Consider the following 25,524-nt stretch of genomic DNA (forward strand, 5'->3'; position numbering starts at 1 on the left):
AGAAATGGACTGTTTTACTCTGAAACTCTTACAGACACAACAGTGATCATAATTCATCAGACTGGTGCTGGTGGGCTGAGAAACCAGCAAACCTTCCAGTCTGTGTTTACACCAGTTTGACAGTCAAATGATTACATAACTGGATGTGATCATTCCCTAGCAACCATGATGGATCACATACTGTAGTCACTGTACCTTATCATTATTCTAGTCAATGTGGGTTACCATGATGTCAACCTTATTCACACTCTTCAAATAACAAATCACCACAGTATTTGTGTTACAATCACATATTAAATAGTGAAACTAATACAAATAATGGTGTTAAATTAGTCTGACCTTATGGTCTGCAGTCTACAATGTGGACTCTTTAGTGCAGCAAAGATCAGCTCCACGGATGAAAGGTCCAGTTTGGTCCCACTGAGGTCCAGTTCTGTTAGATGTGAAGGATTAGAGCTGAGAGCTGAAGCTAGACCTTCACAGTCTGTCTGTTTGAGGTCACAGCCAGCAAGTCTGTAAAGATGAAATGTAAAATCAAACCGATTAGACCACATTCACTGTCAATGAAGTTAACTAAGAGATCTATCCAGCTAGAAATGGTGTACGGTAGAGCGCCACCATATGGCCAATGACCCAATTCTGGGCTGAACATTCAGCCAAAATAGCAGATCTACAAGCTCACAATATGTTACACTTTGAGAGCTTACATAAACATCATAAACAACAATATATTGAAAAAAATAATAAAAAATTAAACCTCGGTTCGAAGTGGAGCGTTGAACTTTTATTCTATGTGTGCTAGAGTTATGAACTCTGTGATCTATACATTCTTTATATATTCTGAATTCTACATTCTTTATATATTCTGAATGAACGAATGATTTTATCTGGAGGGCCGAATTATCATGTGAAGCTTGACCAATCCTCAAAGTATCCAATCATCAGACCGGGAGGGACACTACACACATATTCTGGACGTACAGGACAGATACAACCTGTTCATTCTGAACTGAAATGGCCATATATGGACATGGGACACACATTTTTCTTTTTGAAAAAGCCTATTCATTCTGGACAGATATTCTGGACGTACGGGACAGATAAAACCTGTTCATTCTGGACTGAAATGACCATAATTATATGGACATGAGGTGACAGACATTTTGTTTTCGAAAAAGCCTGTTCATTCTGGACTGAAATGACCATATATGGACATGTTACACACATTTTGTTTTTGAAAAAAACTGTTCGTTGTGGACTGAAATTACCATATATGGGCGTGGGACACACAAAGCCACTCATTGGAAGCGGTTTTCACCGCTTCGAAAATAAAGCTGCAAGCAGCGATAAAGTGGCCAAGCCAGGAAAAAGTAGGAAAGGAAAAAAGCAGAAAAAACAAGAAAAGTGGGAAAAGTAATCAAAGAAAAACTAGAAGCAGTGTTCTTCCGAGAACAGGTCTCCGGCAGGTCAGGTAGGTTTTTTTGGCCTCCTGATGGCGCTATAATAGGCCATGTAATTTATATAGCAATATGAGGCTATGAAAAATCTTGTTTTTACAATGGGAGTGGATGAGGGAAGACTTTTTTGTCCCACATTGTAACAGAGCGACAGGGGGTGGGACTTGACAAAGTGTGTATTGCATTAGCCCATGTTCTCATCATAGCAAGAGTGGTTTAAAAGGCTAACTTTTAAAATAACTACAAGAGGCAGCCAACCTGGCACATATGTAAATCAGCGTTTCCGTTACTATACATAAAGTGTTTTATACTATGATATTGAATGTTTTTGATGCTACTTTATATGTTGATGAATTGAATACCAAGGACCCCAACGGAAACAAGACCGTAAGGTATTTTTTGGTGTGTTCCTTTTAGGCAAAGTAGCTGGATGTGATCAGCCATGATGGATCACATACTATAGTCACTGTACCTTATCATTATTCTAGTCAGTGTGGGTTACCATTATGTCTACCTTATTCACACTCTTTAAGGTCTCGCCACAGTATTCATGTTATAATCATATAATAAATAGTAAAACTAAACTAATACAAATGATAGTGGTAAATTAGTCTGACCTTAGGGTCTTCAGTCTACAATTTGGACTCTTAAGTCCAGCAAAGATCAGCTCCATGGATGAATGGTCCAGTTTGGTCCCACTGAGGTCCAGTTCTGTTAGATGTGAAGGATTAGAGCTGAGAGCTGAAGCCACAACTTCACAGTCTGTCTTTTTGAGGTCACAGCCAGTAAGTCTGTAAAGTCAAACCAAAATCAAACCAATTAGACCACATTCACTGTCAACTAAGAGATTTTCTGTCTAGTTACAAATGGTGTGGTAAGTGCCACCATATGGGCGATGACCCTATTCTGGGCAAAACATTCAGCCAAAATAGCAGATCTACAAGCTCACAATATGCTGTAGAGATTACATAAACATCATAAACAGCAACATTTATTGAAACAAATAATATAAATAAAGACTCCCCAGAGGATGAACCTAATTTATTTTAGTGCCCAAATAAAATTTGTTCTTGCGCCACCATTAGGTCAAAAAGTTCACTGTCACAACATTTCTAAATGTCATGAAACCTGTTGATTAGGCGTGGGGCGGTATCGACATTTTGTTACCGCGATTACCGTCTCCCCCCCCCCCCCCCCCCCCCCCCGTATCTATTAATTAAGGTTCGGCGATAAGCCAAAATATTGCAATCATCTTCCCAAAAGTCGCCTCTCCACAGCCTGACTGCCCGAGTTATACTTCTCCGTACAGCACAGCGGGTCTGGCTTTGAAAGGAGCAGATCTACAACGACGCGTTCTGAGCTTAGATCTGTGGACTGTCGGGTTACCATAGTAACGTAGGCTAGCTACTTGGGCTTTTCAGACACAAACAGCTGTGTGTGAACAAACCAGAAGAGGACGGATAGTCAGATCGTGTACAGTGATTCTGTAAACTCATGTCACGTCTCAACTCTCAAATCGCAGTGATTGAGTGCTGCTATATACAGGTTTTAGTTACAAGACTTGACAGAAAAGGTTATAAAATCGCAGACGCGCCGCCGGACGGGGCACAGCGCGCGACGCGGTGGAAAAAGTTAAATTGTTTAATTTTCGGTTTTAGTCCACGCAGCCCGCGCTCCGCCAGTAATCCGTATGAATAAAAAATTAACTGCCACAACACAAGGTATGTATTAACATCCTTGTGTTGTGTGGATTACAGAGAAAGTTTACGCTGCTCTGTACTCCTCTACGAGGCTGCTGCCTGCCCAGGCTTTGCAGGTCTGTGTCTCAGAGTGACATATGTGGCTTCCAAACATGTGGTACACGGCCCAGAGCAGAGCGGCATGGAGCGGATGCGGTCCTCGCTTCTCCCCTGTTTTAAAACTCGCTTGTTTTCCAATAAAAAATATTTTTTTTTTTCTTTTTTTACCGCGGTAAGCACACTGACACCGCGGTAGACCTCGGTATACCACGGTACGGCAGTACGGCGGTTACCGTCCCCAACCCTACTGTTGATCACATTTATTCTCCCCACAGGATTAAACCAACTGCTTTTACTGACCTCATGACCTCTACTCTAGTGACATCTTTAGGCAAAAATATCCACTTGCACACATGTTGTGTGAAAATAATGTAAGGATGTCATGAAACTTATGGAGCACGTTGATGCTCCCTGGATAATTAACAATACCGATTAAGAGACCCCACAATGTTTCATATAGCACCACCCTTTGGACATAAAGCACTACATTAAAGTTGTTGCTGTTACAATAGAGTGAATATTTCAGTGAATATACAATATAAAACCTAGCACAAAAACATAACATTTATTTGTATTTTCTTCTACATAGAGAGCTGGGTTATAAAGCCTGATTTATAATTGTTTGCTTGGAAGCAATGAGCACCTCACAACTGTGAGCTTGTACATCAGCTACCAGACATAATGTTACTTGTCTTACTTAGCTTTTATTTTTAGCCACTGGCTGGGAACCCACATTGAGAACCTATGTCTTATTCTATTCTAGTACATTTTCTATTCACATGAATACTAACCGAGCCTTTCTGCAGTTTCTCACAGCTGGGATCAGCCTCCGTCGCCCCTCCTTTGATGTGTTGTATGTGTCCAGGTTGAACTCATCCTGAGCCTCCTCTGACATCTGCAGCATAAAGGCCAGAGCTGAACACTGGGATGGAGACAGTACTGTCATTGATCTGTCCCTTGACTTCAGGTACTGTTGGATCTCCTGAAATACTGAGTGGTCGTTCATCTCCATCAAACAGTGGAAGATGTTGATCATTCTCTCAGGAGAGTGATCATTATAGGTCATCTTCTTCAGGTTGTTGATGACTCTCTGAATACTCTCTGGGCTGTTCTCTGTCTGACCCAACACGCCTTGCAACGGACTCTGGTTGGACTCCAGTAAGAGGCCATGAAGGAAGCGGACAAAGAGGTCCAGGTGGCCATTTTTACTCTCCTGGGATTTTAGCGTGACTCTGTACAGGAAGTCTTCCAGGGTTGTTATTCCTCCTCCCAGGAATGTCTTCAGTACCTTCATGTTCTTCTGTGTGAAACAGTGGAACAGGTAGACTGCAGCCAGAAACTCCTGGATGCTCAGATGAACAAAGCTGTAAACTGTTCTCTGGAAGCGCACACTCTCTCTCTCGAAGATCTCTGTGCACAGTCCTGAGTACAGCGAGGCGTCTTTCACATCAAGGCCACACTCTTTCAGGTCTTCTTGGTAGAATGTGATGCTGCCTTTCTCCAGATGTTCAAATGCCAGCCTGCCCAGCTTCAGAAGAACCTTCCTGTCAGCCTCCGTGAGCTGCAGTTTCTTCTTCCTCTTTGTCTGGTCCGGAAGGAACCAGCCGTACATCTTAGTCATGGTCTTGTTTGTTTTCTTTTTCTCGTGTGTCTTGTCATACTTCAGATTATTCCTCTTTGTCTGGACCCACAGGAAGTGGCTGTACATCTGAGTCTGGGTCATGGGCAGCTGTTCTGTCTCGTCTGTCTTCAACATGTCCTCCAGAACGGTAGCGGTGATCGAACAGAAGACTGGGATGTGACACATGATGTGGAGGCTCCTTGATGTCTTCACGTGTGAGATGACTTTGCTGGCCAGCTTCTCATCACTGAATCTCTTCCTGAAGAACTCCTCCTTCTGAAGGTCTGTAAACCCACGTACTTCTGTCACCAGGTCAACATATTCAGGAGGGATCTGATTGGCTGCTGCCGGTCTGGTAGTTATCCAGAGGAGGGCTGAGAGGAGCAGATTCCCCTTGATGAGGTTTGTCAACAAGAAGCCCACAGATGATGTCACTGTGACATCAGAAACAATGTCGTTGCTTTGGAAGACATCAGAACCAATTTGAATGTTCTCGAATTTCAGCTGAAACCTGCTCTCATCCAGACCATCAAAGATGAAGCCAACTTTCCAAACAGCGAGCTGCTCTGCTGTGACCTCATTTAATTCTGGGTGGAAAAGATGGATCAGTGAGAGAAGACTGTGCTGCTCATCTCTGACCAAGTTCAGCTCCCGGAATGAGAAGGGAATCAGGAGAATGACATCTTGATTTTCCAAACCCCTTGCCCAGTCCAGAGTTAACTTACGCACAGAGAAGGTTTTTCCAATGCCAGCGATGCCCTTGGTCAGAACTCTTCTGATGGGTTTGTCACTGCCAAGGAGGAGGGGCTTAAAGATGTCAGAGCATTTGATTGGTTCGTCATGGAGGGTCTTCTTGGAAGCTGTCTCTAACTGCCAGACCTCATGTTGGTTGTTAACCCCTTCACTCTCTCCCACTGAGATGTGGAGCTCTGTGAAGATGCTGCTGAGGGAGGGCACTTCAGTGACATATGTCACACGATCAAGACGGTTCAAACCAACCTTGTAATCCTTTAAATGTTCACCTGCTATGAGAAGACAATGAAAACATTTTAAACATTCAGCTTCATTCATAACTTTAGATTCTAACAGCTGTGTATGAACATTAATAATGAAATGCCCTCCAGACTATGTCTTCTGTCATTTATGCATGTCAGTAAAACAAAATATTATTGCAAACTGTGTCCAGTCTTACTTTGTCCACTTGAGGTTTGAAGGGACGTCTTTAGTCCAGGTGTGATCAGAGCACAAGTCCTCTCTCTGTGGATGAGAAGGAGATATGACTATATCATACACTTATATGATATATGTGCAGTGTTGGGTTAGAAGGAGATATGACTATGTCATACACCTATATGATATATGTGCAGTGTTGGGTTAGAAGGAGATATAACTATGTCATACACTTATATGATGTATGTGCAGTGTTGGATTAGAAGGAGATATAACTATGTCATACACTTATATGATGTATGTGCAGTGTTGGGCAGTAACAAGTTACTTAACACTTGGGATGCCTAGTTTTGTAAAAAAAAAAAGAAAAGAAACAGGGTCCTGGCATTGCACCGCTGACAAACAGACCGTGTAGTCACAGCAGAGCGTGCGCCTGAGAGACCACTTTTCTAGTTAGACTCTATGTCTATGTCTAGTTTTATACTAATTTACACATGTTACTTAGCAGATCTCTGTGTCGTTTATTTGTATAGAAGGATTGTCATACTGTGTGTGTGAAGGTCCAGGTTCATTAGTGTCTGAAGGAGGATCATCTTTAGACCGGTAACTGTTCACTGTTGGAGACTCTGGTCTTTGGTGAAGACTTCTGGAAGCATACACATGTTTAAATAATTACTATTTGAATGAAAAGGTCAGTTTGTTGAACATTATTTATTGTCTCCGCCAGGAGAGTATGTTTCCCCCCTGTCCGTCTGTCCGTACGTGTGTTCAATTAGTTTAACAGCTCATTTCCGGTGCCGTTGGCCCGGGCGTGGCCATACTGTACACACACACTCCATGGATGCCAATTCAGAACCACTGCCCCACATTTCTCACATGGCCCTGTTCTTGCGCCACCATGAGGCCGATATTTTCAAAACACATTTCTGTACACTACTCCTACAGATGTTGTCCACAAATCATGCAAATCGGTAGACAGTAGCTATACAGTCATGTGATCAACATGAATCTGTCCGAATTTCCATATTCCCTCCTGATTGGCTACAATTGGCTTCCAAAGTTTGCAGGATTGCTCAGTTTTGAACAAAATGCCTCAAATCATGAACACAGTGTGCAATCTTGGTGAAATTGGCCACACAGGTTCCCACTAGGGAGAGGAGAAATGCCACTTCAAATTTCTCAAATCAGCCTCATGGTGGTGCTATAACAGGCCAATTTGTGTTTTTTGTTTTTGTTTTGTTTAAACATGTATTTATTGAATTTCACATTGAGAAATTATTTGTACATAATAGATCTCTTTTTTTTCTCCCCCCATCCCAAACACACTCATGGCAGTACAAGAATTAACATAATTTAAAAAGAATAACAAATTACAGAAACATACAATAAAAACAATAGAAAATGAATACCAACTAAAATAAATACAGGCAAATAAAAATAAAATAAAATACAATGTACAATATCTATTCTACAGTTCCAACTTCCCTACCCTACAACTAATGTGTTGACCTATTGTTCCAAAGCTTTTTCAATATTTCCTTTGTGCATGAAATCTAAGAACCTCTCCCAAATCTTATCCACAAGTTTCCTACACCCCATAGTGCATCGCGCAAACGTTTGCATCGATCTTCCGGCGCCGATTTACAAGCTCTCGACAGGTTGCATCTGCGACGTGACGTGAGCTTGTATGTCTGCTGTTAAACCCGGAAGTTTGGTCCGGATAGTCTCCATAACTCCCGCGGAAACTTGTGGATAGAATACAGTGGAAATCTTTGTATGAGCAGTGAACACTGAGGTTGCTTTTTGCAGACAACATTATGCGACCTGGCGGTCGTTTATCTCCCAATTAGGGAGTCTTGTAAAACACATTCTTTGCTATTACTCCATCAGATTTTCTCTGCAAATTACGCAAATCAGTACATAAAGTATCTCTGTAGGCATGTGATCAAACCCTATCTGTCCGATATTTCATATTCCATCCTAATGGACTAATGTTGGCTAATATTTTTGAACAAAATGCCTCAAATCATGAACGCAGTTTGCGATTACCGTGACATTTGCCACACACATTCCCACTAGGTCAAGGAATAAATGCCACCATTTTCACATTGGCCTGTTATAGCGCCACCAGCAGGTAGACTTTTGCAAAACACATTTTTGGAACACAATGCCTCAAATCATGAATGCAGCGTCCGATTGCCGTGAAAGGCCTAAGATTGGTGAAGAAGACATGCCACCTGTTTCACATCAGCCTATTATAATGCAACCAGGGCACCTGACCTGGCGGAGACCTGTGCTCGGAAGAGCACTGCACTGTTTCTAGTTGTTACTCATTGATTGTCATCTCATTATGGAAGTATAACAGAGTAAATGTTTGGAGGTTTCAACTCCTGGACGTTGCAACACATTGCAGCTTCACCACTGAACAGCACATAGTGATTTGTAGCACTTCATTAACAAACTGCACACGCAGTAACTTATAATTTATAGATAAACATTGGAGGACACACTGTTATTAGACCGCCTTACCCTTTATCCCTAAAAGTATTAGTATTTTACTATTTTGAAAAACATTTTAAAATAGTTGAACAAGCCCATCTACATCAACACACTGTGAAAATGGCCCTCTGCACAATTATGTAGCTTAGCAATAGATCACTATAGAAGGATTTTGTGTGTGTGTGTGTGTGTGTGTGTGTGTGTGTGTGTGTGTGTGTGTGTGTGTGTGTGTGTGTGTGTGTGTGTGTGTGTGTGTGTGTGTGTGTGTGTGTCCAGGTTCATTAGTTGTAGTGTTATAGTGTGTATATAAAGCAACAAAGTTAGACGTAATTTACCCATTATACCGGCTTCAAATTTTTTCTCCCCCATTCTGAATTCCCATAGACTTTTCTCACATCGCATCATATAAGAACTGTGTTCCAAACATAAACAAATGATCCGTTTGACTCATATGGATATGAAGAATCAACTGATGGTGAGAAAACAATAATGTTCAGTGTTGGGCAATATTACATTACATTATATTAGGGGATTAATCGTTACTTATTACTAAGGCCGGGACTTTAAAACGTTCATTTCGATTAATTACAGAAAAAATTACGCATTTTAATCGCACATATTTTTGCACAGCAGAACCTTTCTCACTGGACGTGTTTGAGCGTGCTGTATCTAGCGGCGCACCAACCTGTAGCTAGCGTTGCTGCTGCTGCCTCTGCAGCCTCTGCAGGGCAGGCAGTGAATCTCCCCAGTGCACGTTAATAGTGCCGTATGCTGTCCAAAATACAGCTCCCATAGGATTTTTGTGCAAAAATAGTTTTTTTTTCTTTTGTTCTATAGGGTCCAAACTCATCAGAAAATGACACGGTTCAAATTTTCAGAACCTCCCTCATTTCCTGGGGGCGGGTCACTTAGGTTTTGGCTCTATTTGGCTATGTATTCCCAATTTCCCATATATATATATATATATATATATATATATATATATATATATATATATATATATACATATATATATATATATATATATATTTTGCTAATATTAATTTGTTTGCTGTTTTGGCACATGAAAAAGACACCAAGCATACTGAAGCTGTCAGATCTTCAGGATGCATTAACAAACGCATCATAACAATGATGGCTGACTATGTTGAGGGTCAAGTTGTTTTTGATAATATTAGGTATATGGATCAATCATTCATCCAGGGATGCAGATGAAGCTCACTATGTCCATCAAGGAACTCCTGACAGCGTGATCAACCAAGGAGAAGTTGACATGTAGGCCAGGGTCTGCTTGAGTATTTCTCAAGGGACAGTTCTTTAATGCTCGTTGTCATTGCGACCGTAGGTCGCATTTACTACCAAAACCTCCACAGGCTGTCTGTGAGTGAGTCAGTGAGTGAGTCAGTGAGTCCGTCACACTTTTGCCCTGCTCATATCTCCACAACCGTTGCCCCCATCCATGCCAAATTTTGCACACACGCTCCTTGACTGCCAAACTACAACCTCCAAGGACCCCCGGGGGCCCCAGGGACCCCAGATGTAAAAAATGACCAAATGTGCTCACACGTCACACGTCACACTTTTTCCCTGCTTATATCTCCACACCCGTTGACCCGATCCATGCCAGATTTTACACACACACTCCTTGCCTGCCAAACTACAACCTCCAAGGACCCCCGGAGCCCCAGGGACCCCCAGGTCCCTGGGGGACCCCCAGATGTAAAAAATAACCAAATGTGCAAAAATGACCAAATGACCACCCCAACGGGGCTGCTCACGGGGAATTCCCGGGGACCACCGACTCCTGGTGCTCCAGAACGGATGCAAAAGTGGTGGCGCCCCCAGTGGAGGACCCCCTGCCACTGCAGCGCACATAAAATGCCGTAACTCGGGCTAGGAGCGTCCGGGAGAGCCGGGGCCGGTACCTATTCGTCCGCCAAGGCAACGCGGAGACCCCACCCCTCATTTCTCACATGGCCCTATTCTAGCGCCACCTTCAGGCCGATTTTTAAAACACATTTTTGGACACTGCTCCTACAGTTTTTGCCCTAAAATCACGAATATCACTACACAGCATGTCTACACTCATGTCATCAACATGGATCAGGAAGATTTTGGAAAAACTAATTTTTGCCCTATTTGTGGAGATAAGCCACCTACGGTCGCTTATCTCCCGATTAGGGAGTCTTACTGGTATGATACCTTCATCAAGGGACATGATTTTGAGGAGGTGCACACATGAAGAGGCTGCATGCTGCTAATGGTGCCTTGCGAGACATGTGTTTGGTCACCTGACACCGATGTCCAATTGCCCTGAGCCCTGAGCTTCCAACCCGTTCTCATCCCTAGTGCGTCTCACCCTTGACGCCGGGTCCCCAATGGCGTCAGTTCCAAACGTGCTGGGATGCTTTCAGCGTCTATAGCTGAGACGCGCTGAGAGAGTGTTATGCGCATGCACCGACACATGTTGACTCGAATATTTAGCTCCCTGGATGGGAAGCGAACCCTGGCCTTGGTTGCGACCGTAGGTCGCATTTACTACCAAAACCTCCACGGGCTGTCTGTGAGTGAGTCAGTGAGTGAGTCAGTCAGTGAGTGAGACTTTTGCCCTGCTCATATCTCCACAACCGTTGCCCCCATCCATGCCAAATTTTGCACACACACTCCTTGACTGCCAAACTACAACCTCCAAGGACCCCCGGAGCCCCAGGGACCCCCAGGTCCCTGGGGTACCCCCAGATGTAAAAAATGACCAAATGTGCTCACACGTCACACGTCACACTTTTTCCCTGCTTATATCTCCGCACCCGTTGACCCAATCCATGCCAGATTTTACACACACACTCCTTGCCTGCCAAACTACAACCTCCAAGGACCCCCGGAGTCCCAGGGACCCCCAGGTCCCTGGGGGACCCCCAGATGTAAAAAATGACCAAATGTGCAAAAATGACCAAATGACCACCCCAACGGGGCTGCTCACAGGGAATTCCCGGGGACCACCGACTCCTGGTGCTCCAGAACGGATGCAAAAGTGGTGGCGCCCCCAGTGGAGGACCCCCTGCCACTGCAGCGCACATAATATGCCCTAACTCGGCCTAGGAGCGTCCGGGAGAGCCGGGGCCGGTACCTATTCGTCCGCCAAGGCAACGCAGAGACCCCACCCCTCATTTCTCACATGGCCCTATTATAGCGCCACCTTCAGGCCGATTTTTAAAACACATTTTTGGACACTGCTCCTACAGTTTTTGCCCTAAAATCACGAATATCACTACACAGCATGTCTACACTCATGTCATCAACATGGATCAGGAAGATTTTGGAAAAACAAATTTTAGCCCTATTTGTGGAGATAAGCCACCTACGGTCGCTTATCTCCCGATTAGGGAGTCTTACTGGTTATTGCGACCGTAGGTCGCATTTACTACCAAAACCTCCACGGGCTGTCTGTGAGTGAGTCAGTGAGTGAGTCAGTGAGTCCGTCACACTTTTGCCCTGCTCATATCTCCACAACCGTTGCCCCCATCCATGCCAAATTTTGCACACACACTCCTTGACTGCCAAACTACAACCTCCAAGGACCCCCGGAGCCCCAGGGACCTGGGGGTCCCCCAGGGACCCCCAGATGTAAAAAATGACCAAATGTGCTCACACGTCACACGTCACACTTTTACCCTGCTTATATCTCCGCACCCGTTGACCCGATCCATACCAGATTTTACACACACACTCCTTGCCTGCCAAACTACAACCTCCAAGGACCCCCGGAGCCCCAGGGACCTGGAAAAAATGACCAAATGTGCAAAAATGACCAAATGACCACCCCAACGGGGCTGCTCACGGGGAATTCCCGGGGACCACCGACTCCTGGTGCTCCAGAACGGATGCAAAAGTGGTGGCGCCCCCAGTGGAGGACCCCCTGCCACTGCAGCGCACATAAAATGCCCTAACTCGGCCTAGGAGCGTCCGGGAGAGCCGGGGCCGGTACCTATTTGTCCGCCAAGGCAACGCGGAGAGCCCACCCCTCAAATCTCACATGGCCCTATTCTAGCGCCACCTTCAGGCCGATTTTTAAAACACATTTTTGGACACTGCTCCTACAGTTTTTGCCCTAAAATCACGAATATCACTACACAGCATGTCTACACTCATGTCATCAACATGGATCAGGAAGATTTTGGAAAAACAAATTTTAGCCCTATTTGTGGAGATAAGCCACCTACGGTCGCTTATCTCCCGATTAGGGAGTCTTACTGGTTCTTGTAGTATAGGCACCATGCTCAACTGACTGAGCTTGCGAAGGGATGGCCAAACCCCCTTTTTTTGCGCCTTTATCTTTGAGAACGTGGATACTGGAATATTTACCATTCTGTCCATAACGGCACATTGCTCAGTAATGCCGCTGAGTCAGCTTATCCGACGTTCGCACCGGTCGTCATGGCGACTCGCTCGCTACCGGTGTAGCAAGTGTAGTTTGTACGCATATCATTAACGAGCACATAACATTAACGAGAACTCTCTCTGGACCAGAGCTATTTTCTTTGGATAACGTGAAGGCTAAAGGCTATGCTAACTGGCTAAAAGCGACAGTCAGTGCTTGAAGCTTGAATGTGCTGCGGGTGATATGCAAATGCTTTATGACATAATGTGCACAAAACCGTGCTTTTAATTGTCCACGCCCCGCTCCAGATTTAAAGCAATCGATTGCTTTTTAAATGTAAATGTCCCATGATCCAGTCATGTAAACATGCCGTGCTGGTAACGGGTCTGTTCGCCCTCACGGCTCCCGGCTCCCGGCCGTATGACAGCCTTCAGTGCAGCTGAATCTGATCCGGTCAACGGTCGCGTCATAACTGTGCGCTGGCCGCCGCACATTCTAAAAATTACAGACCTACAAGCCACATTGCATCTCTGTTGATAGCTTGTAGATCTGTTCTATTTCTGCATGCGGCAATGTGCTGCTAGCTATCTAATGCTGTGCTGCTGCGAGTAGATGAATGAACAAAAACACAAATATGTACGCTCAAATCAAATAGCTCTGGTAATGACAAAAATAACAAGGTGTTTTTTTGCCGCAGTAATGCGTTATATGTTACCGTTTTTGGCAGAGTAATACCTTACCTTACTCGTTACTGGGTAAAGTAATAATATTACAGCAATATATTACCGGTATTAGTCATTTGTACTGCCCAACACTGCTAATGTTACTGTTGCCGAATTAGTTAAATTTTCGCTAGAAACAGGCTTTATCAAATATGACAAACATGACTATGTATCATAAACGATACATAGCCACCTCCCCGACAATATCGCCAGGACAGTTTGTTTATTTTTGGACCACAATGCTTATATGAGAGGATTTTAAGATGACCCAATATTATTCTCCATAGAGAAATTACTTCCGTGAACCAGGGGATGAGCGAGTCATGACTTCGTTACTATTACTATTGTATGGTGTTATAGTGTATATTGTAGAAAAGGATTGACATACTGTGTGTGTGAAGGTCCAGGTTCATCAGTCGAATCAGGACGAACATCTTTCAATGGTGGAGACTCTTCTCTTCTCTCCTCCTCTCTTTCCATGTTGATCTTTATTCAACCTGTCAGGATTCATAAAATAGATCAGGAAACAGTAAATGTGCACGCGCGCGCGTACACACACACACACACACACACACACACACACACACACACACACACACACACTCTGGCCAGGTTTTTTTGGCCGCAGAGAGAGTGTTAGCCAATTAGATAGAATATGATATCGTACAAATCTGATGATAGTGCTGTCAAACAAGTCTATGAAAAGGTTTAATCTGCAACTGTTTTATATAATACAGTAGGCTAAAATAGCCTACAGTGGGGGTCCCTGCTTGATCTCTCTCTTCTCAGGATCCTTGACCTGTATTATATTGTACTAGAAGCTCGGCCGCCCCGAGCGTCTAGTCGGCGACCTGGCCAACTCGGGAACGATGTAAATAGTGAATGAATGCCCCGCCCTTTAATGCAAACCCCATTATACCTGTTGCCATAGCCATAGGACCCGTTTTGTTGTTGGCCAATCGTCTAGTCGGGGGCCGGCCTACTCGGGAATTATGTAAATAGTGAATGAAAGCCCCACCCTTTAACGCAAACCCCCATTTATCTGTTTCCATTTATGCCCATATATAGAGATATATGCAATAACCATCATACCGTTGTTCTGTAATTGCCTAGCAGACATCAGCGCATACAGAGAATCCGAACCTTCCGCCCCGGTTCCGGAAAATCGCATATCGGGTCGGGTCGAGGCCGGGCACTGCACTCCCTGCTGTGGCGGTACAAACCCCATTATACCTGTTGCCATAGCCATAGGACCCGTTTTGACCATCTGTTTGCCTGTGTCCCTATATGGAGATATCTGTCTGTTTGCGACCCGTTTTGACCATCTGTTTGCCTGTGTCCCTTTATGCCCATATATGAAGATATCATGCCCATATATGGAGATATCTGTCTGTCTGAGTCCATTTCATGCCCATATATGGAGATCTCTGTATCTGTCTGTCTGTGTCCCTTTTATGCCCATATATGGAGATCTCTGCCCTTCGGGTGGCCAATCGTCTAGTCGGGGACCGGCCTACGTAAATAGGGAATGAATGCCCCACCCTTTAACGCAAACCCCCATTTATCTGTTTCCATTTATGCCCATATATAGAGATATAGGCAATACCCATCATACCGTTGTTCTGTAATTGCCTAGTGGACATCAGCGCATACGGAGAATCCGAACCTTTCGCGCCGGTTCCGGAAAATCGCATATCGGGTCGGGTCGAGGCCGGGCACTGCACTCCCTGCTGCGGCGGGGAACGCGCGTGTCGAATTTGAAGCGGGTGGAACAAACGGTTCTCGAGATACGCGGATTAACATACATACATACTGTACACACTCACAGAGATTTTTTGTTGACTCATGTGGCGTACGTGATGTCAGAGCCTTTTATGATGTGATGTCACAATGAGTCAGCACTTGCGCCGATTTCCTCAGAAACAGCTTGATGTCAACAATCCTCTCCGCATACGGAGATTCCGAATGTTTCGCTCCGGTTCGGGAAAACAGCGCGTCGGGTCGAGGCCCAGCACTGCACTCCGCACCGCTTCGGGGAACGCGCGTGCCGAATCTGAAGCCGGTGGGACGAACGGTTCTCGAGATACGCGGGGCACATACATACATACATACATACATACTCACAGAGATTTGTCGCATAGATAGAATGAATGTAATTTAAGATTTTGCCATTTCTAGCCAAAATGTTTTGAAAACGTAGATCTTTGAGTCACAGCGCGTTACGTTATGAGCTTGTAGGTCTGCTATTTATGTACGTGCGAGACACCGTAGAGCTGCCAAGTATAAATCAGGCTCCTCTCTTTGCAGAGAGAGAACAGCAGCAGCAGCAGACGGCAGCAGAGTGTGCTGCAGAAACAGTAAAAAGTTGTGAAACAGTGTAAAATACTTTGTTTTAAACGCTAGCTGCAGGCCCAGTAACATTGTTGTAGTTCATATGTGTGTATAGTTAAAGCGTAGAAGCTTCTGCTTGGTTTAAATCAATTCCGTCAAAGACTCGACAAGAAGAACAAACGGGCATGGAATGTGGATAATATTATCACGCAGCGTGCTCCAGTCCAGTGGCACAACAACAACACATCAGATGTCAGAACTAATCTTGCATTTTTAACCTGTGGGCTCACGGGTGCTGTCTGTATCTGCAGTCGTTAGGTTGGGTGTTCACTGCGCTCGCTCTGCTGCTCAGTGCGCTGTGGAAGACGCATGTCTGTTGAGTCGCTACCAAGGGCTTCTTGGGGAGGGCTGATGGGGCATTCATTGCGCCTCGGAAACACAGGATAGAATGAAATACTATATGCAAAAACCGGAGTTTACCGATCCAGAGACTCACGATACGATACATCACGATTTCAGCCGTCAATTGTACCGATACACACTGAATGAACCGAATCACTCGTATCGAATACGTTTGTATCGCGATCACGATACGTATCGATTTATCTCCGCATCCCTAGTGTAGACTACTACACCTTCCTCCAACGCATGCCAGGCCCTGCCGACGGACCAGGAAGAGATTTCGAAGCTCTGGGTCCAAACTGAATTAGTATTTAATGTGTAAAATGTGTGTAAAAATCCGCTGTATTTCCATTGAAGAGAATGAAGCTAATGGAGGCGCGCTGTGAATGAATGAATGAATGAGAGCTGACTGTCCAGAATAACACCAAGGTTCTGAACGGATGGACAGACGGACGGACGGACGGACGGACGGACGGACGGACGGGAGCTGACTGTCCAGGACAACACCAAGGTTCTTGGCTGTTGGAACAGGGAGTTGTCTATAGACATAGTTTAGATCCTGCATCAGGACTTACCTGGGAAGTAGAGAAGCTCAGTCTTGTCTGGGTTCAGCTGGAGGTGATGAGAAGACATTCAGTGTCCAGGCATGTAGTGATGAGCTCTTCTACCTGAGTGGCAGAGAGAGAGAGGGGGGGGGGGTTGTCATATTATTAACCCTTTACCACGCACATCATACTGAGATTCATTAAAGGAAGTTTGTCTATAATTCAGACACACACTGCAGTAGAGGTGGAAATTACTTTTAAGAGTAGTTTTTTTGAGGATCTGTACTTTTAAAATACATTTTTGCCCATTCCCACTGGGCCAGATAACAGATAAAAAAAATATCTGCCACAGATAAAATAAATATCTGTGGCAGATATCTTTTTTATTTGTATCTACCATCCACTTTGAATGGAAAAATATCTGGAGAAAGAGATTTTTTTTATCTGTTATCTGGCCCAGTGGGAATGGGCCTTTACTCTTACTTTTGAGTAATTTAAAAAGTAAATACTTGTACTCGTTACTTTTCATTTGGACAATGAGTAAGAGTAGTTTAAATTCAGTAAATAAGTAAAGTATTTTTTTAAAGTAAAGTAAGTTTTTGCTGCCTGCGAGCAGCTCTTTAGCTGTGCAGGGCAGCTCTTCACAGCCAATCAAGCCAGGCTAGACTGTGTTCATTTTGAGAACCAACTAGTGTTGAAACTCAACAGGAAGTTAAAGCAGAGTTAATAATATATTGTGTACTGTAGATTTACAGTAATATTTACATTTGGTGAGCCATCACCAAATGTAAATCGGACAAATCTGATGATAGTGCTACAAGTCTATGAAAAGGTTTAATCTGCAACTGTTTTATATAATACAGTAGGCTAAAATAGCCTACAGTGGGGGTCCCTGCTTGATCTCTCTCTTCTCAGGATCCTTGACCTGTATTATATTGTACTAGAAGCTCGGCCGCCCCGAGCGTCTAGTCGGTGACCTGGCCAACTCGGGAACGATGTAAATAGTGAATGAATGCCCCGCCCTTTAATGCAAACCCCATTATACCTGTTGCCATAGCCATAGGACCCGTTTTGTTGTTGGCCAATCGTCTAGTCGGGGACCGGCCTACTCTGGAATTATGTAAATAGTGAATGAAAGCCCCACCCTTTAACGCAAACCCCCATTTATCTGTTTCCATTTATGCCCATATATAGAGATATATGCAATACCCATCATACCGTTGTTCTGTAATTGCCTAGCAGACATCAGCGCATACAGAGAATCCGAACCTTCCGCCCCGGTTCCGGAAAATCGCATATCGGGTCGGGTCGAGGCCGGGCACTGCACTCCCTGCTGTGGCGGTGCAAACCCCATTATACCTGTTGCCATAGCCATAGGACCCGTTTTGACCATCTGTTTGCCTGTGTCCCTATGGAGATATCTGTCTGTTTGCGACCCGTTTTGACCATCTGTTTGCCTGTGTCCCTTTATGCCCATATATGAAGATATCATGCCCATATATGGAGATATCTGTCTGTCTGAGTCCATTTCATGCCCATATATGGAGATCTCTGTATCTGTCTGTCTGTGTCCCTTTTATGCCCATATATGGAGATCTCTGCCCTTCGGGTGGCCAATCGTCTAGTCGGGGACCGGCCTACTCGGGAATTATGTAAATAGGGAATGAATGCCCCACCCTTTAACGCAAACCCCCATTTATCTGTTTCCATGTATGCCCATATATAGAGATATAGGCAATACCCATCATACCGTTGTTCTGTAATTGCCTAGTGGACATCAGCGCATACGGAGAATCCGAACCTTTCGCGCCGGTTCCGGAAACACGCATATCGGGTCGGGTCGAGGCCGGGCACTGCACTCCCTGCTGCGGCGGGGAACGCGCGTGTCGAATTTGAAGCGGGTGGAACAAACGGTTCTCGAGATACGCGGATTAACATACATACATACTGTACACACTCACAGAGATTTTTTGTTGACTCATGTGGCGTACGTGATGTCAGAGCCTTTTATGATGTGATGTCACAATGAGTCAGCACTTGCGCCGATTTCCTCAGAAACAGCTTGATGTCAACAATCCTCTCCGCATACGGAGATTCCGAATGTTTCGCTCCGGTTCGGGAAAACAGCGCGTCGGGTCGAGGCCCAGCACTGCACTCCGCACCGCGTCGGGGAACGTGCGTGCCGAATCTGAAGCCGGTGGGACGAACGGTTCTCGAGATACGCAGGGCACATACATACATACATACATACATACTCACAGAGATTTGTCGCATAGATAGAATGAATGTAATTTAAGATTTTGCCATTTCTAGCCAAAATGTTTTGAAAACGTAGATCTTTGAGTCACAGCGCGTTACGTTATGAGCTTGTAGGTCTGCTATTTATGTACGTGCGAGACACCGTAGAGCTGCCAAGTATAAATCAGGCTCCTCTCTTTGCAGAGAGAGAACAGCAGCAGCAGCAGACGGCAGCAGAGTGTGCTGCAGAAACAGTAAAAAGTTGTGAAACAGTGTAAAATACTTTGTTTTAAACGCTAGCTGCACGCCCAGTAACATTGTTGTAGTTCATATGTGTGTATAGTTAAAGCGCAGAAGCTTCTGCTTGGTTTAAATCAATTCCGTCAAAGACTCGACAAGAAGAACAAACGGGCATGGAATGTGGATAATATTATCACGCAGCGTGCTCCAGTCCAGTGGCACAACAACAACACATCAGATGTCAGAACTAATCTTGCATTTTTAACCTGTGGGCTCACGGGTGCTGTCTGTATCTGCAGTCGTTAGGTTGGGTGTTCACTGCGCTCGCTCTGCTGCTCAGTGCGCTGTGGAAGACGCATGTCTGTTGAGTCGCTACCAAGGGCTTCTTGGGGAGGGCTGATGGGGCATTCATTGCGCCTCGGAAACACAGGATAGAATGAAATACTATATGCAAAAACCGGAGTTTACCGATCCAGAGACTCACGATACGATACATCACGATTTCAGCCGTCAATTGTACCGATACACACTGAATGAACCGAATCACTCGTATCGAATACGTTTGTATCGCGATCACGATACGTATCGATTTATCTCCGCATCCCTAGTGTAGACTACTACACCTTCCTCCAACGCATGCCAGGCCCTGCCGACGGACCAGGAAGAGATTTCGAAGCTCTGGGTCCAAACTGAATTAGTATTTAATGTGTAAAATGTGTGTAAAAATCCGCTGTATTTCCATTGAAGAGAATGAAGCTAATGGAGGCGCGCTGTGAATGAATGAATGAATGAGAGCTGACTGTCCAGAATAACACCAAGGTTCTGAACGGATGGACAGACGGACGGACGGACGGACGGACGGACGGACGGACGGACGGACGGACGGGAGCTGACTGTCCAGGACAACACCAAGGTTCTTGGCTGTTGGAACAGGGAGTTGTCTATAGACATAGTTTAGATCCTGCATCAGGACTTACCTGGGAAGTAGAGAAGCTCAGTCTTGTCTGGGTTCAGCTGGAGGTGATGAGAAGACATTCAGTGTCCAGGCATGTAGTGATGAGCTCTTCTACCTGAGTGGCAGAGAGAGAGAGGGGGGGGGGGGTTGTCATATTATTAACCCTTTACCACGCACATCATACTGAGATTCATTAAAGGAAGTTTGTCTATAATTCAGACACACACTGCAGTAGAGGTGGAAATTACTTTTAAGAGTAGTTTTTTTGAGGATCTGTACTTTTAAAATACATTTTAAATGATTTTGCCCATTCCCACTGGGCCAGATAACAGATAAAAAAAAATATCTGCCACAGAGAAATATCTGTGGCAGATATTTTTTTTTATCTGTATCTACCATCCACTTTGAATGGAAAAATATCTGGAGAAAGAGATTTTTTTTATCTGTTATCTGGCCCAGTGGGAATGGGCCTTTACTCTTACTTTTGAGTAATTTAAAAAGTAAATACTTGTACTCGTTACTTTTCATTTGGACAATGAGTAAGAGTAGTTTAAATTCAGTAAATAAGTAAAGTAATTTTTTAAAGTAAAGTAAGTTTTTGCTGCCTGCGAGCAGCTCTTTAGCTGTGCAGGGCAGCTCTTCACAGCCAATCAAGCCAGGCTAGTCTGTGTTCATTTTGAGAACCAACTGCTGTTAAAACTCAACAGGAAGTTAAAGCAGAGTTAATAATATATTGTGTACTGTAGATTTACAGTAATATTTACATTTGGTGAGCCATCATCAGATTGATTAGAACCACTGATGTTGAGACAAAAAATTTGACTTAGTGAGTTCAGAGTTATGGAAGGGATGGGACTAGGGGTGTAACGTTATAGTAACTGCATCGAAATATATTTTTTAACTTAAAAAAACGAAGTATATCGAAATGAAAACAGCTAAAATCGAATCGTATCGTTTTATTTTGTATCGTATCGAATCGGCAGTGCAAAGAATCGATTGTATCGATACTACCTACTTGTGCATTGTATTTAACATTTTTAAGAAGAAAAAATTAAAAGGAGGGGTTTAATTACTTTTCCTTTCCATATAGCTACACTGGTCTATCGATAAATGTGTGTAATCTCTGGGTTCATGTCAAGGTGCAGGTTTGTCAATATACAATGTCCATGTATTTGGCAGATAATCACAGTGTTTACTTATTTATATCCATAATACATGTTTCCCTTAAAAACCTACACTATCCACACCTTTCACACAGATTTAATGTCTTTGCTAAATAGTTACTGTATCGATTTTAAATCATTGAATCGAATCGTATCGTATCGCCATGAATGAACCAATATCGCCCATGTATCGTATCGTTAACCATATATCGTGATATGTATCGAATCGCCATTACAATGTATCGTTACACCCCTAGATGGGACCCATAGACTTGAGTCTTAAGTTGATGCTGCATCAATGGATATTTATTTGTGTATTTGTATTATTTAATTAAATTATTACTTTCACTTATATTGATTTATTTATTTTATATATTTTATTTGATGTCCTTTGTTTCCAATATCTGTGGCATTTGATTTCTCTGTATTGTTTACATACAGTTTACAAATTATTACTTTCACTGTTATCACTGACATCGCATTGGGAAAGCTTGTAACGTGTAACATGTAATTAATGTAAAAAAGCCATTCAGTCATTCATCTAGGCAGTCATTCAATCATCCAGCCATTCAATCATCCAGTCATTCACCATTCAGCCATTCATCTAGGCATTCATTCATCTAGGCATTCATTCATTCATTCATTCATTCATTCATTCATTCATTCAGCCATCCAGTCATCCAGACAGTCATTCAGCCATTCACCCATTCAGTCATTACTTGAGCAGTAGAGCATGCAAGATACTGCTTTCGGTGCTGTCTGTTTCTGTCCAACAGTACAAAGGTCGTTGCCAATGAGGGAGCAGCGTTCTCGGTGACGTCATCACCAACAAGTGCGACCTGATATAAATAACAAATTGCAAATTGAAATAACAACTTGACACCTCGACAGAGTGCCAACTTGCCCACCCACATACATTCAGACAGCAGTACTTGCACGAGTAGGCCATATATGGCCATGCCCATGAGTGAGTGCACAATAGCTGGGTCATTTATGGCACTTCCGTGACCACGAATCTAGGAGGGTTATTAAAAAGAATTGGCGGGGGTGTATTTTTTAAAATGGTTGGGGAAATGTTTGACAGCAAGGGAAATTTTCAGTCTCATTCACTTACTATACCTTTGACTACACTATAAAGGAAAAAATTACTCCCAAAAAATCTGCTTCAAGTGGGATGTGAGGGGTCAAACATTCCTTTGGGCTAAAGACGGACCCCAAAAGACTGTGAAAATTGATGACTCATCACTAAACCACCGTTTTGAGGGGCAATTTTTTGCCCATGGAATGTTTTTAGTGCAAAACAAATGCTTGCAATGGATTCAGAATAATTAAAAACCCCTAGTTTGACCTCTCACATCCCACTTAAAGCATATCATTTTTTTTCCTTTATAGTGTAGTGTAAGTGAAAGAGACTGAAAATTAGTAATTACCCTAGCTGTCAAACATTTTCCCGACCATTTTGAAAAATACACCCCGGCCAAATTCTTTTAACACTTGGGAGGCCAAACTCATTCAGTAACGAGATACGGCCACTACAGGTCACTCTGCCAAAAGGAGTTATCTCGTTCCTCAACGAGACAACAAAGGGTTAATGTGCAGCGTGCTGCGCGCATCCTGTGTTGTCTGTAAATGACCGGAAGTCCATACGTCATAACGTGGCTCGCGGAGAGAGAAAATGGCACGACCAGGCTGCATTGATTTCCATTCTAGGCTGAAACATAAAAAGGGCTTTGAATGAGGTGAAAAGAACGCCAGGGAAGCAGAGATCTGATTGTTTTCCCGGCGACACTATAACGTGATGGTCGGCCCCCGTTTGGATTTTAGTTTTGCAAGCGTTTGTAAACAAATGGATCTTCTTCCTCAATCGTCAGGACACTCACGTGCACACTAGGGATGCGGAGATATACCGATACGGATCGTAATCGTGATACAAACGTGCGCGACACGAGTGAATCGGTTCATTCAGGGTGGATCGGTACAATTGACGGCTGGAATCGTGATTGTATCGTATCGTGAGTGTCTGGATCGGTACATTCCACGGTTGAATCGGTTTTTGCATAGTATTTCATTCCGAGGCGCATTGAATACCCCATCAGCCCTCCCCCAAAAAGCACTTGTAGCGACTCTACAGACATGCGTCTTTTACAGCAGCACTGAGCTGTAGAGCAGTGAACACCCGACCCGACCGAATGCAGACAGACAGCACTCGTGAGTCGTGAGCCCACTGGTTAAACATGCAAGATTAGTACCACGTTTAGCTTTATAACATCCCTGTCCAATGTTCGCTGATGTGATCCGTTGTTGTGTCACTGGACTGGAGCACGCTGCGTGATATTATGATCCACATTCCACACCCGTTTGTTCTTCTTGTCGAGTCTGCGACGGAATTGATTTAAACAAAGCAGAAGCTTCCACGCTTTAACTACACACACGTATGAACTACAACAACGATACTGGGCGTGCAACTAGCGATTTAAAGTATTTGACACTGATTCACAACTTGTTACTATAGCTGCAGGCTGCTGCTGTTCCCTCTGCAAAGAGAGGCTCAGGCTGGAGCCTGATTTATACTTGGCAGCTCGACGGTGTCGCGCACGCACCTAAATAGCAGACCTACAAGCTCACAACGCGACGCGTTGTGACTCAAATATCTACGTTTTAAAACATTTTGACTAGAAATGGCAAAATCCTAGATTATATTCATATATTATATTATATTCACAATATAATAATAATACAGGTCAAGGATCCTTAACTGAGAAGAGAGAGATCAAGCAGGGACCCCCACTGTAGGCTATTATATAAAACTGTTGCAGATTAAAACTTGTCAGACTTGTTTGACAGCACGATATCATCAGTGACATTAATACATTATGTTGTGTTTATTTGTTCACACATTATCTTTTCTATTAATATGATGGATTTATGTTATTCATTAGTCTATAATCCATTAATTATTATCTCTTAAACCCCCACTAAGTGTTAATGTATTGGCTAATGTTCCCCTATAGGGTTGCTACTTGCTAGGGTTCAATTGGTTACTGTAACAACTAACTATTAATATTTGGCCGCCTCAAATAACTCTGAGGACCCTAGGGGTCCCTGACCACCTGTTGAGGATGTAATGATATATAATGATATATAATAATGATATCATGATAGTATTAATCAAACAATTCTACCAGCCAGGGAGTGTTCTCCCAGATTTCAATAAGTTGGATTGTTAGACAGAGCCTAGTACTACAGTGAAACAATACATTGTTTGGAAATTAAATGTAATGCATTTTTAGTAATTTTTTTTTGGGGGGGGGGAATTTACATGGGCTTTAATATAAATCCTTTGCATTGTGTTGAATCGCACCGAATCGTGAATCGTATCGCATCGTAAGGACCAGGGGTGTATCGCAAAGTATCGTGAAACATATCGCATCGTATCGGGGTCAGGGGTGAATCGTGATGTATCGTATCGGCAAGATTTCAATGTATCGCAATTATATCGTATCGCTGGTAGTGTATCGTGATGCGTATCGTATCGCCTCAGTGGTCGAGATTCGCATCCCTAGCGCACACGCACGAAGCTTCCGAGGCTCTTCAAAATAAAGTGTGAGTGAACGGCGGCAGCAGCAACAGCTAGAAATGTTAGAAACCTTGGCTTCCCATGTGTTAATAACCCTCCTAGATGACAAATCCATTGAGAAACGGACCTTTGCTCTCGTGGTCACGGAAGTATCGGATTTGCCCCAACTACAAGGCGCAAGTTGGCACCTGGACACAGTGCAGTCTAGTTCAGTCAGTCAGTCAGTCAGTCAGTCAGTCAGTCAGTCAGTCAGCCATTCAACATATTAAAAACAGCAACTAACATCTACATCTACACAACTTCACAACAGAAAAGCAGATCTACAAGCTCACGACATGTCTGCAGAGTGACATGTTCCCTCCCCTCCTCTCATCCATCCGGACATACAGTCTAAACCTATACTAGGTAGCTAAACAAAAGCAACAAA

At 43.8% G+C, this 25,524-nt stretch overlaps 1 protein-coding gene across 1 annotated transcript in view; it reads right to left on the reverse strand.

Moving 5' to 3' along the window:
- The window catches only part of LOC308304929 (protein NLRC3-like), a gene marked incomplete at both ends in the record, with an annotated part of 68,164 nt that extends 51,763 nt beyond the window's left edge, over positions 1–16,401 (reverse strand). Inside the window, 3 exons of the mRNA XM_080749553.1 lie at positions 2,075–2,248; positions 4,048–5,820; positions 16,268–16,401. Of these exons, the coding sequence (XP_080605679.1) occupies positions 2,075–2,248; positions 4,048–5,820; positions 16,268–16,401 (2,081 nt within the window). The remainder of the gene's footprint in view (positions 1–2,074; positions 2,249–4,047; positions 5,821–16,267) is intronic.
- Positions 16,402–25,524: the final 9,123 nt, after the last annotated feature.

The sequence above is a fragment of the Nannobrachium achirus genome (genome assembly GCF_963921795.1).
Source record: "Nannobrachium achirus genome assembly, chromosome: 19".
In the NCBI taxonomy this organism is placed as follows: Eukaryota; Metazoa; Chordata; class Actinopteri; order Myctophiformes; family Myctophidae; genus Nannobrachium; species Nannobrachium achirus.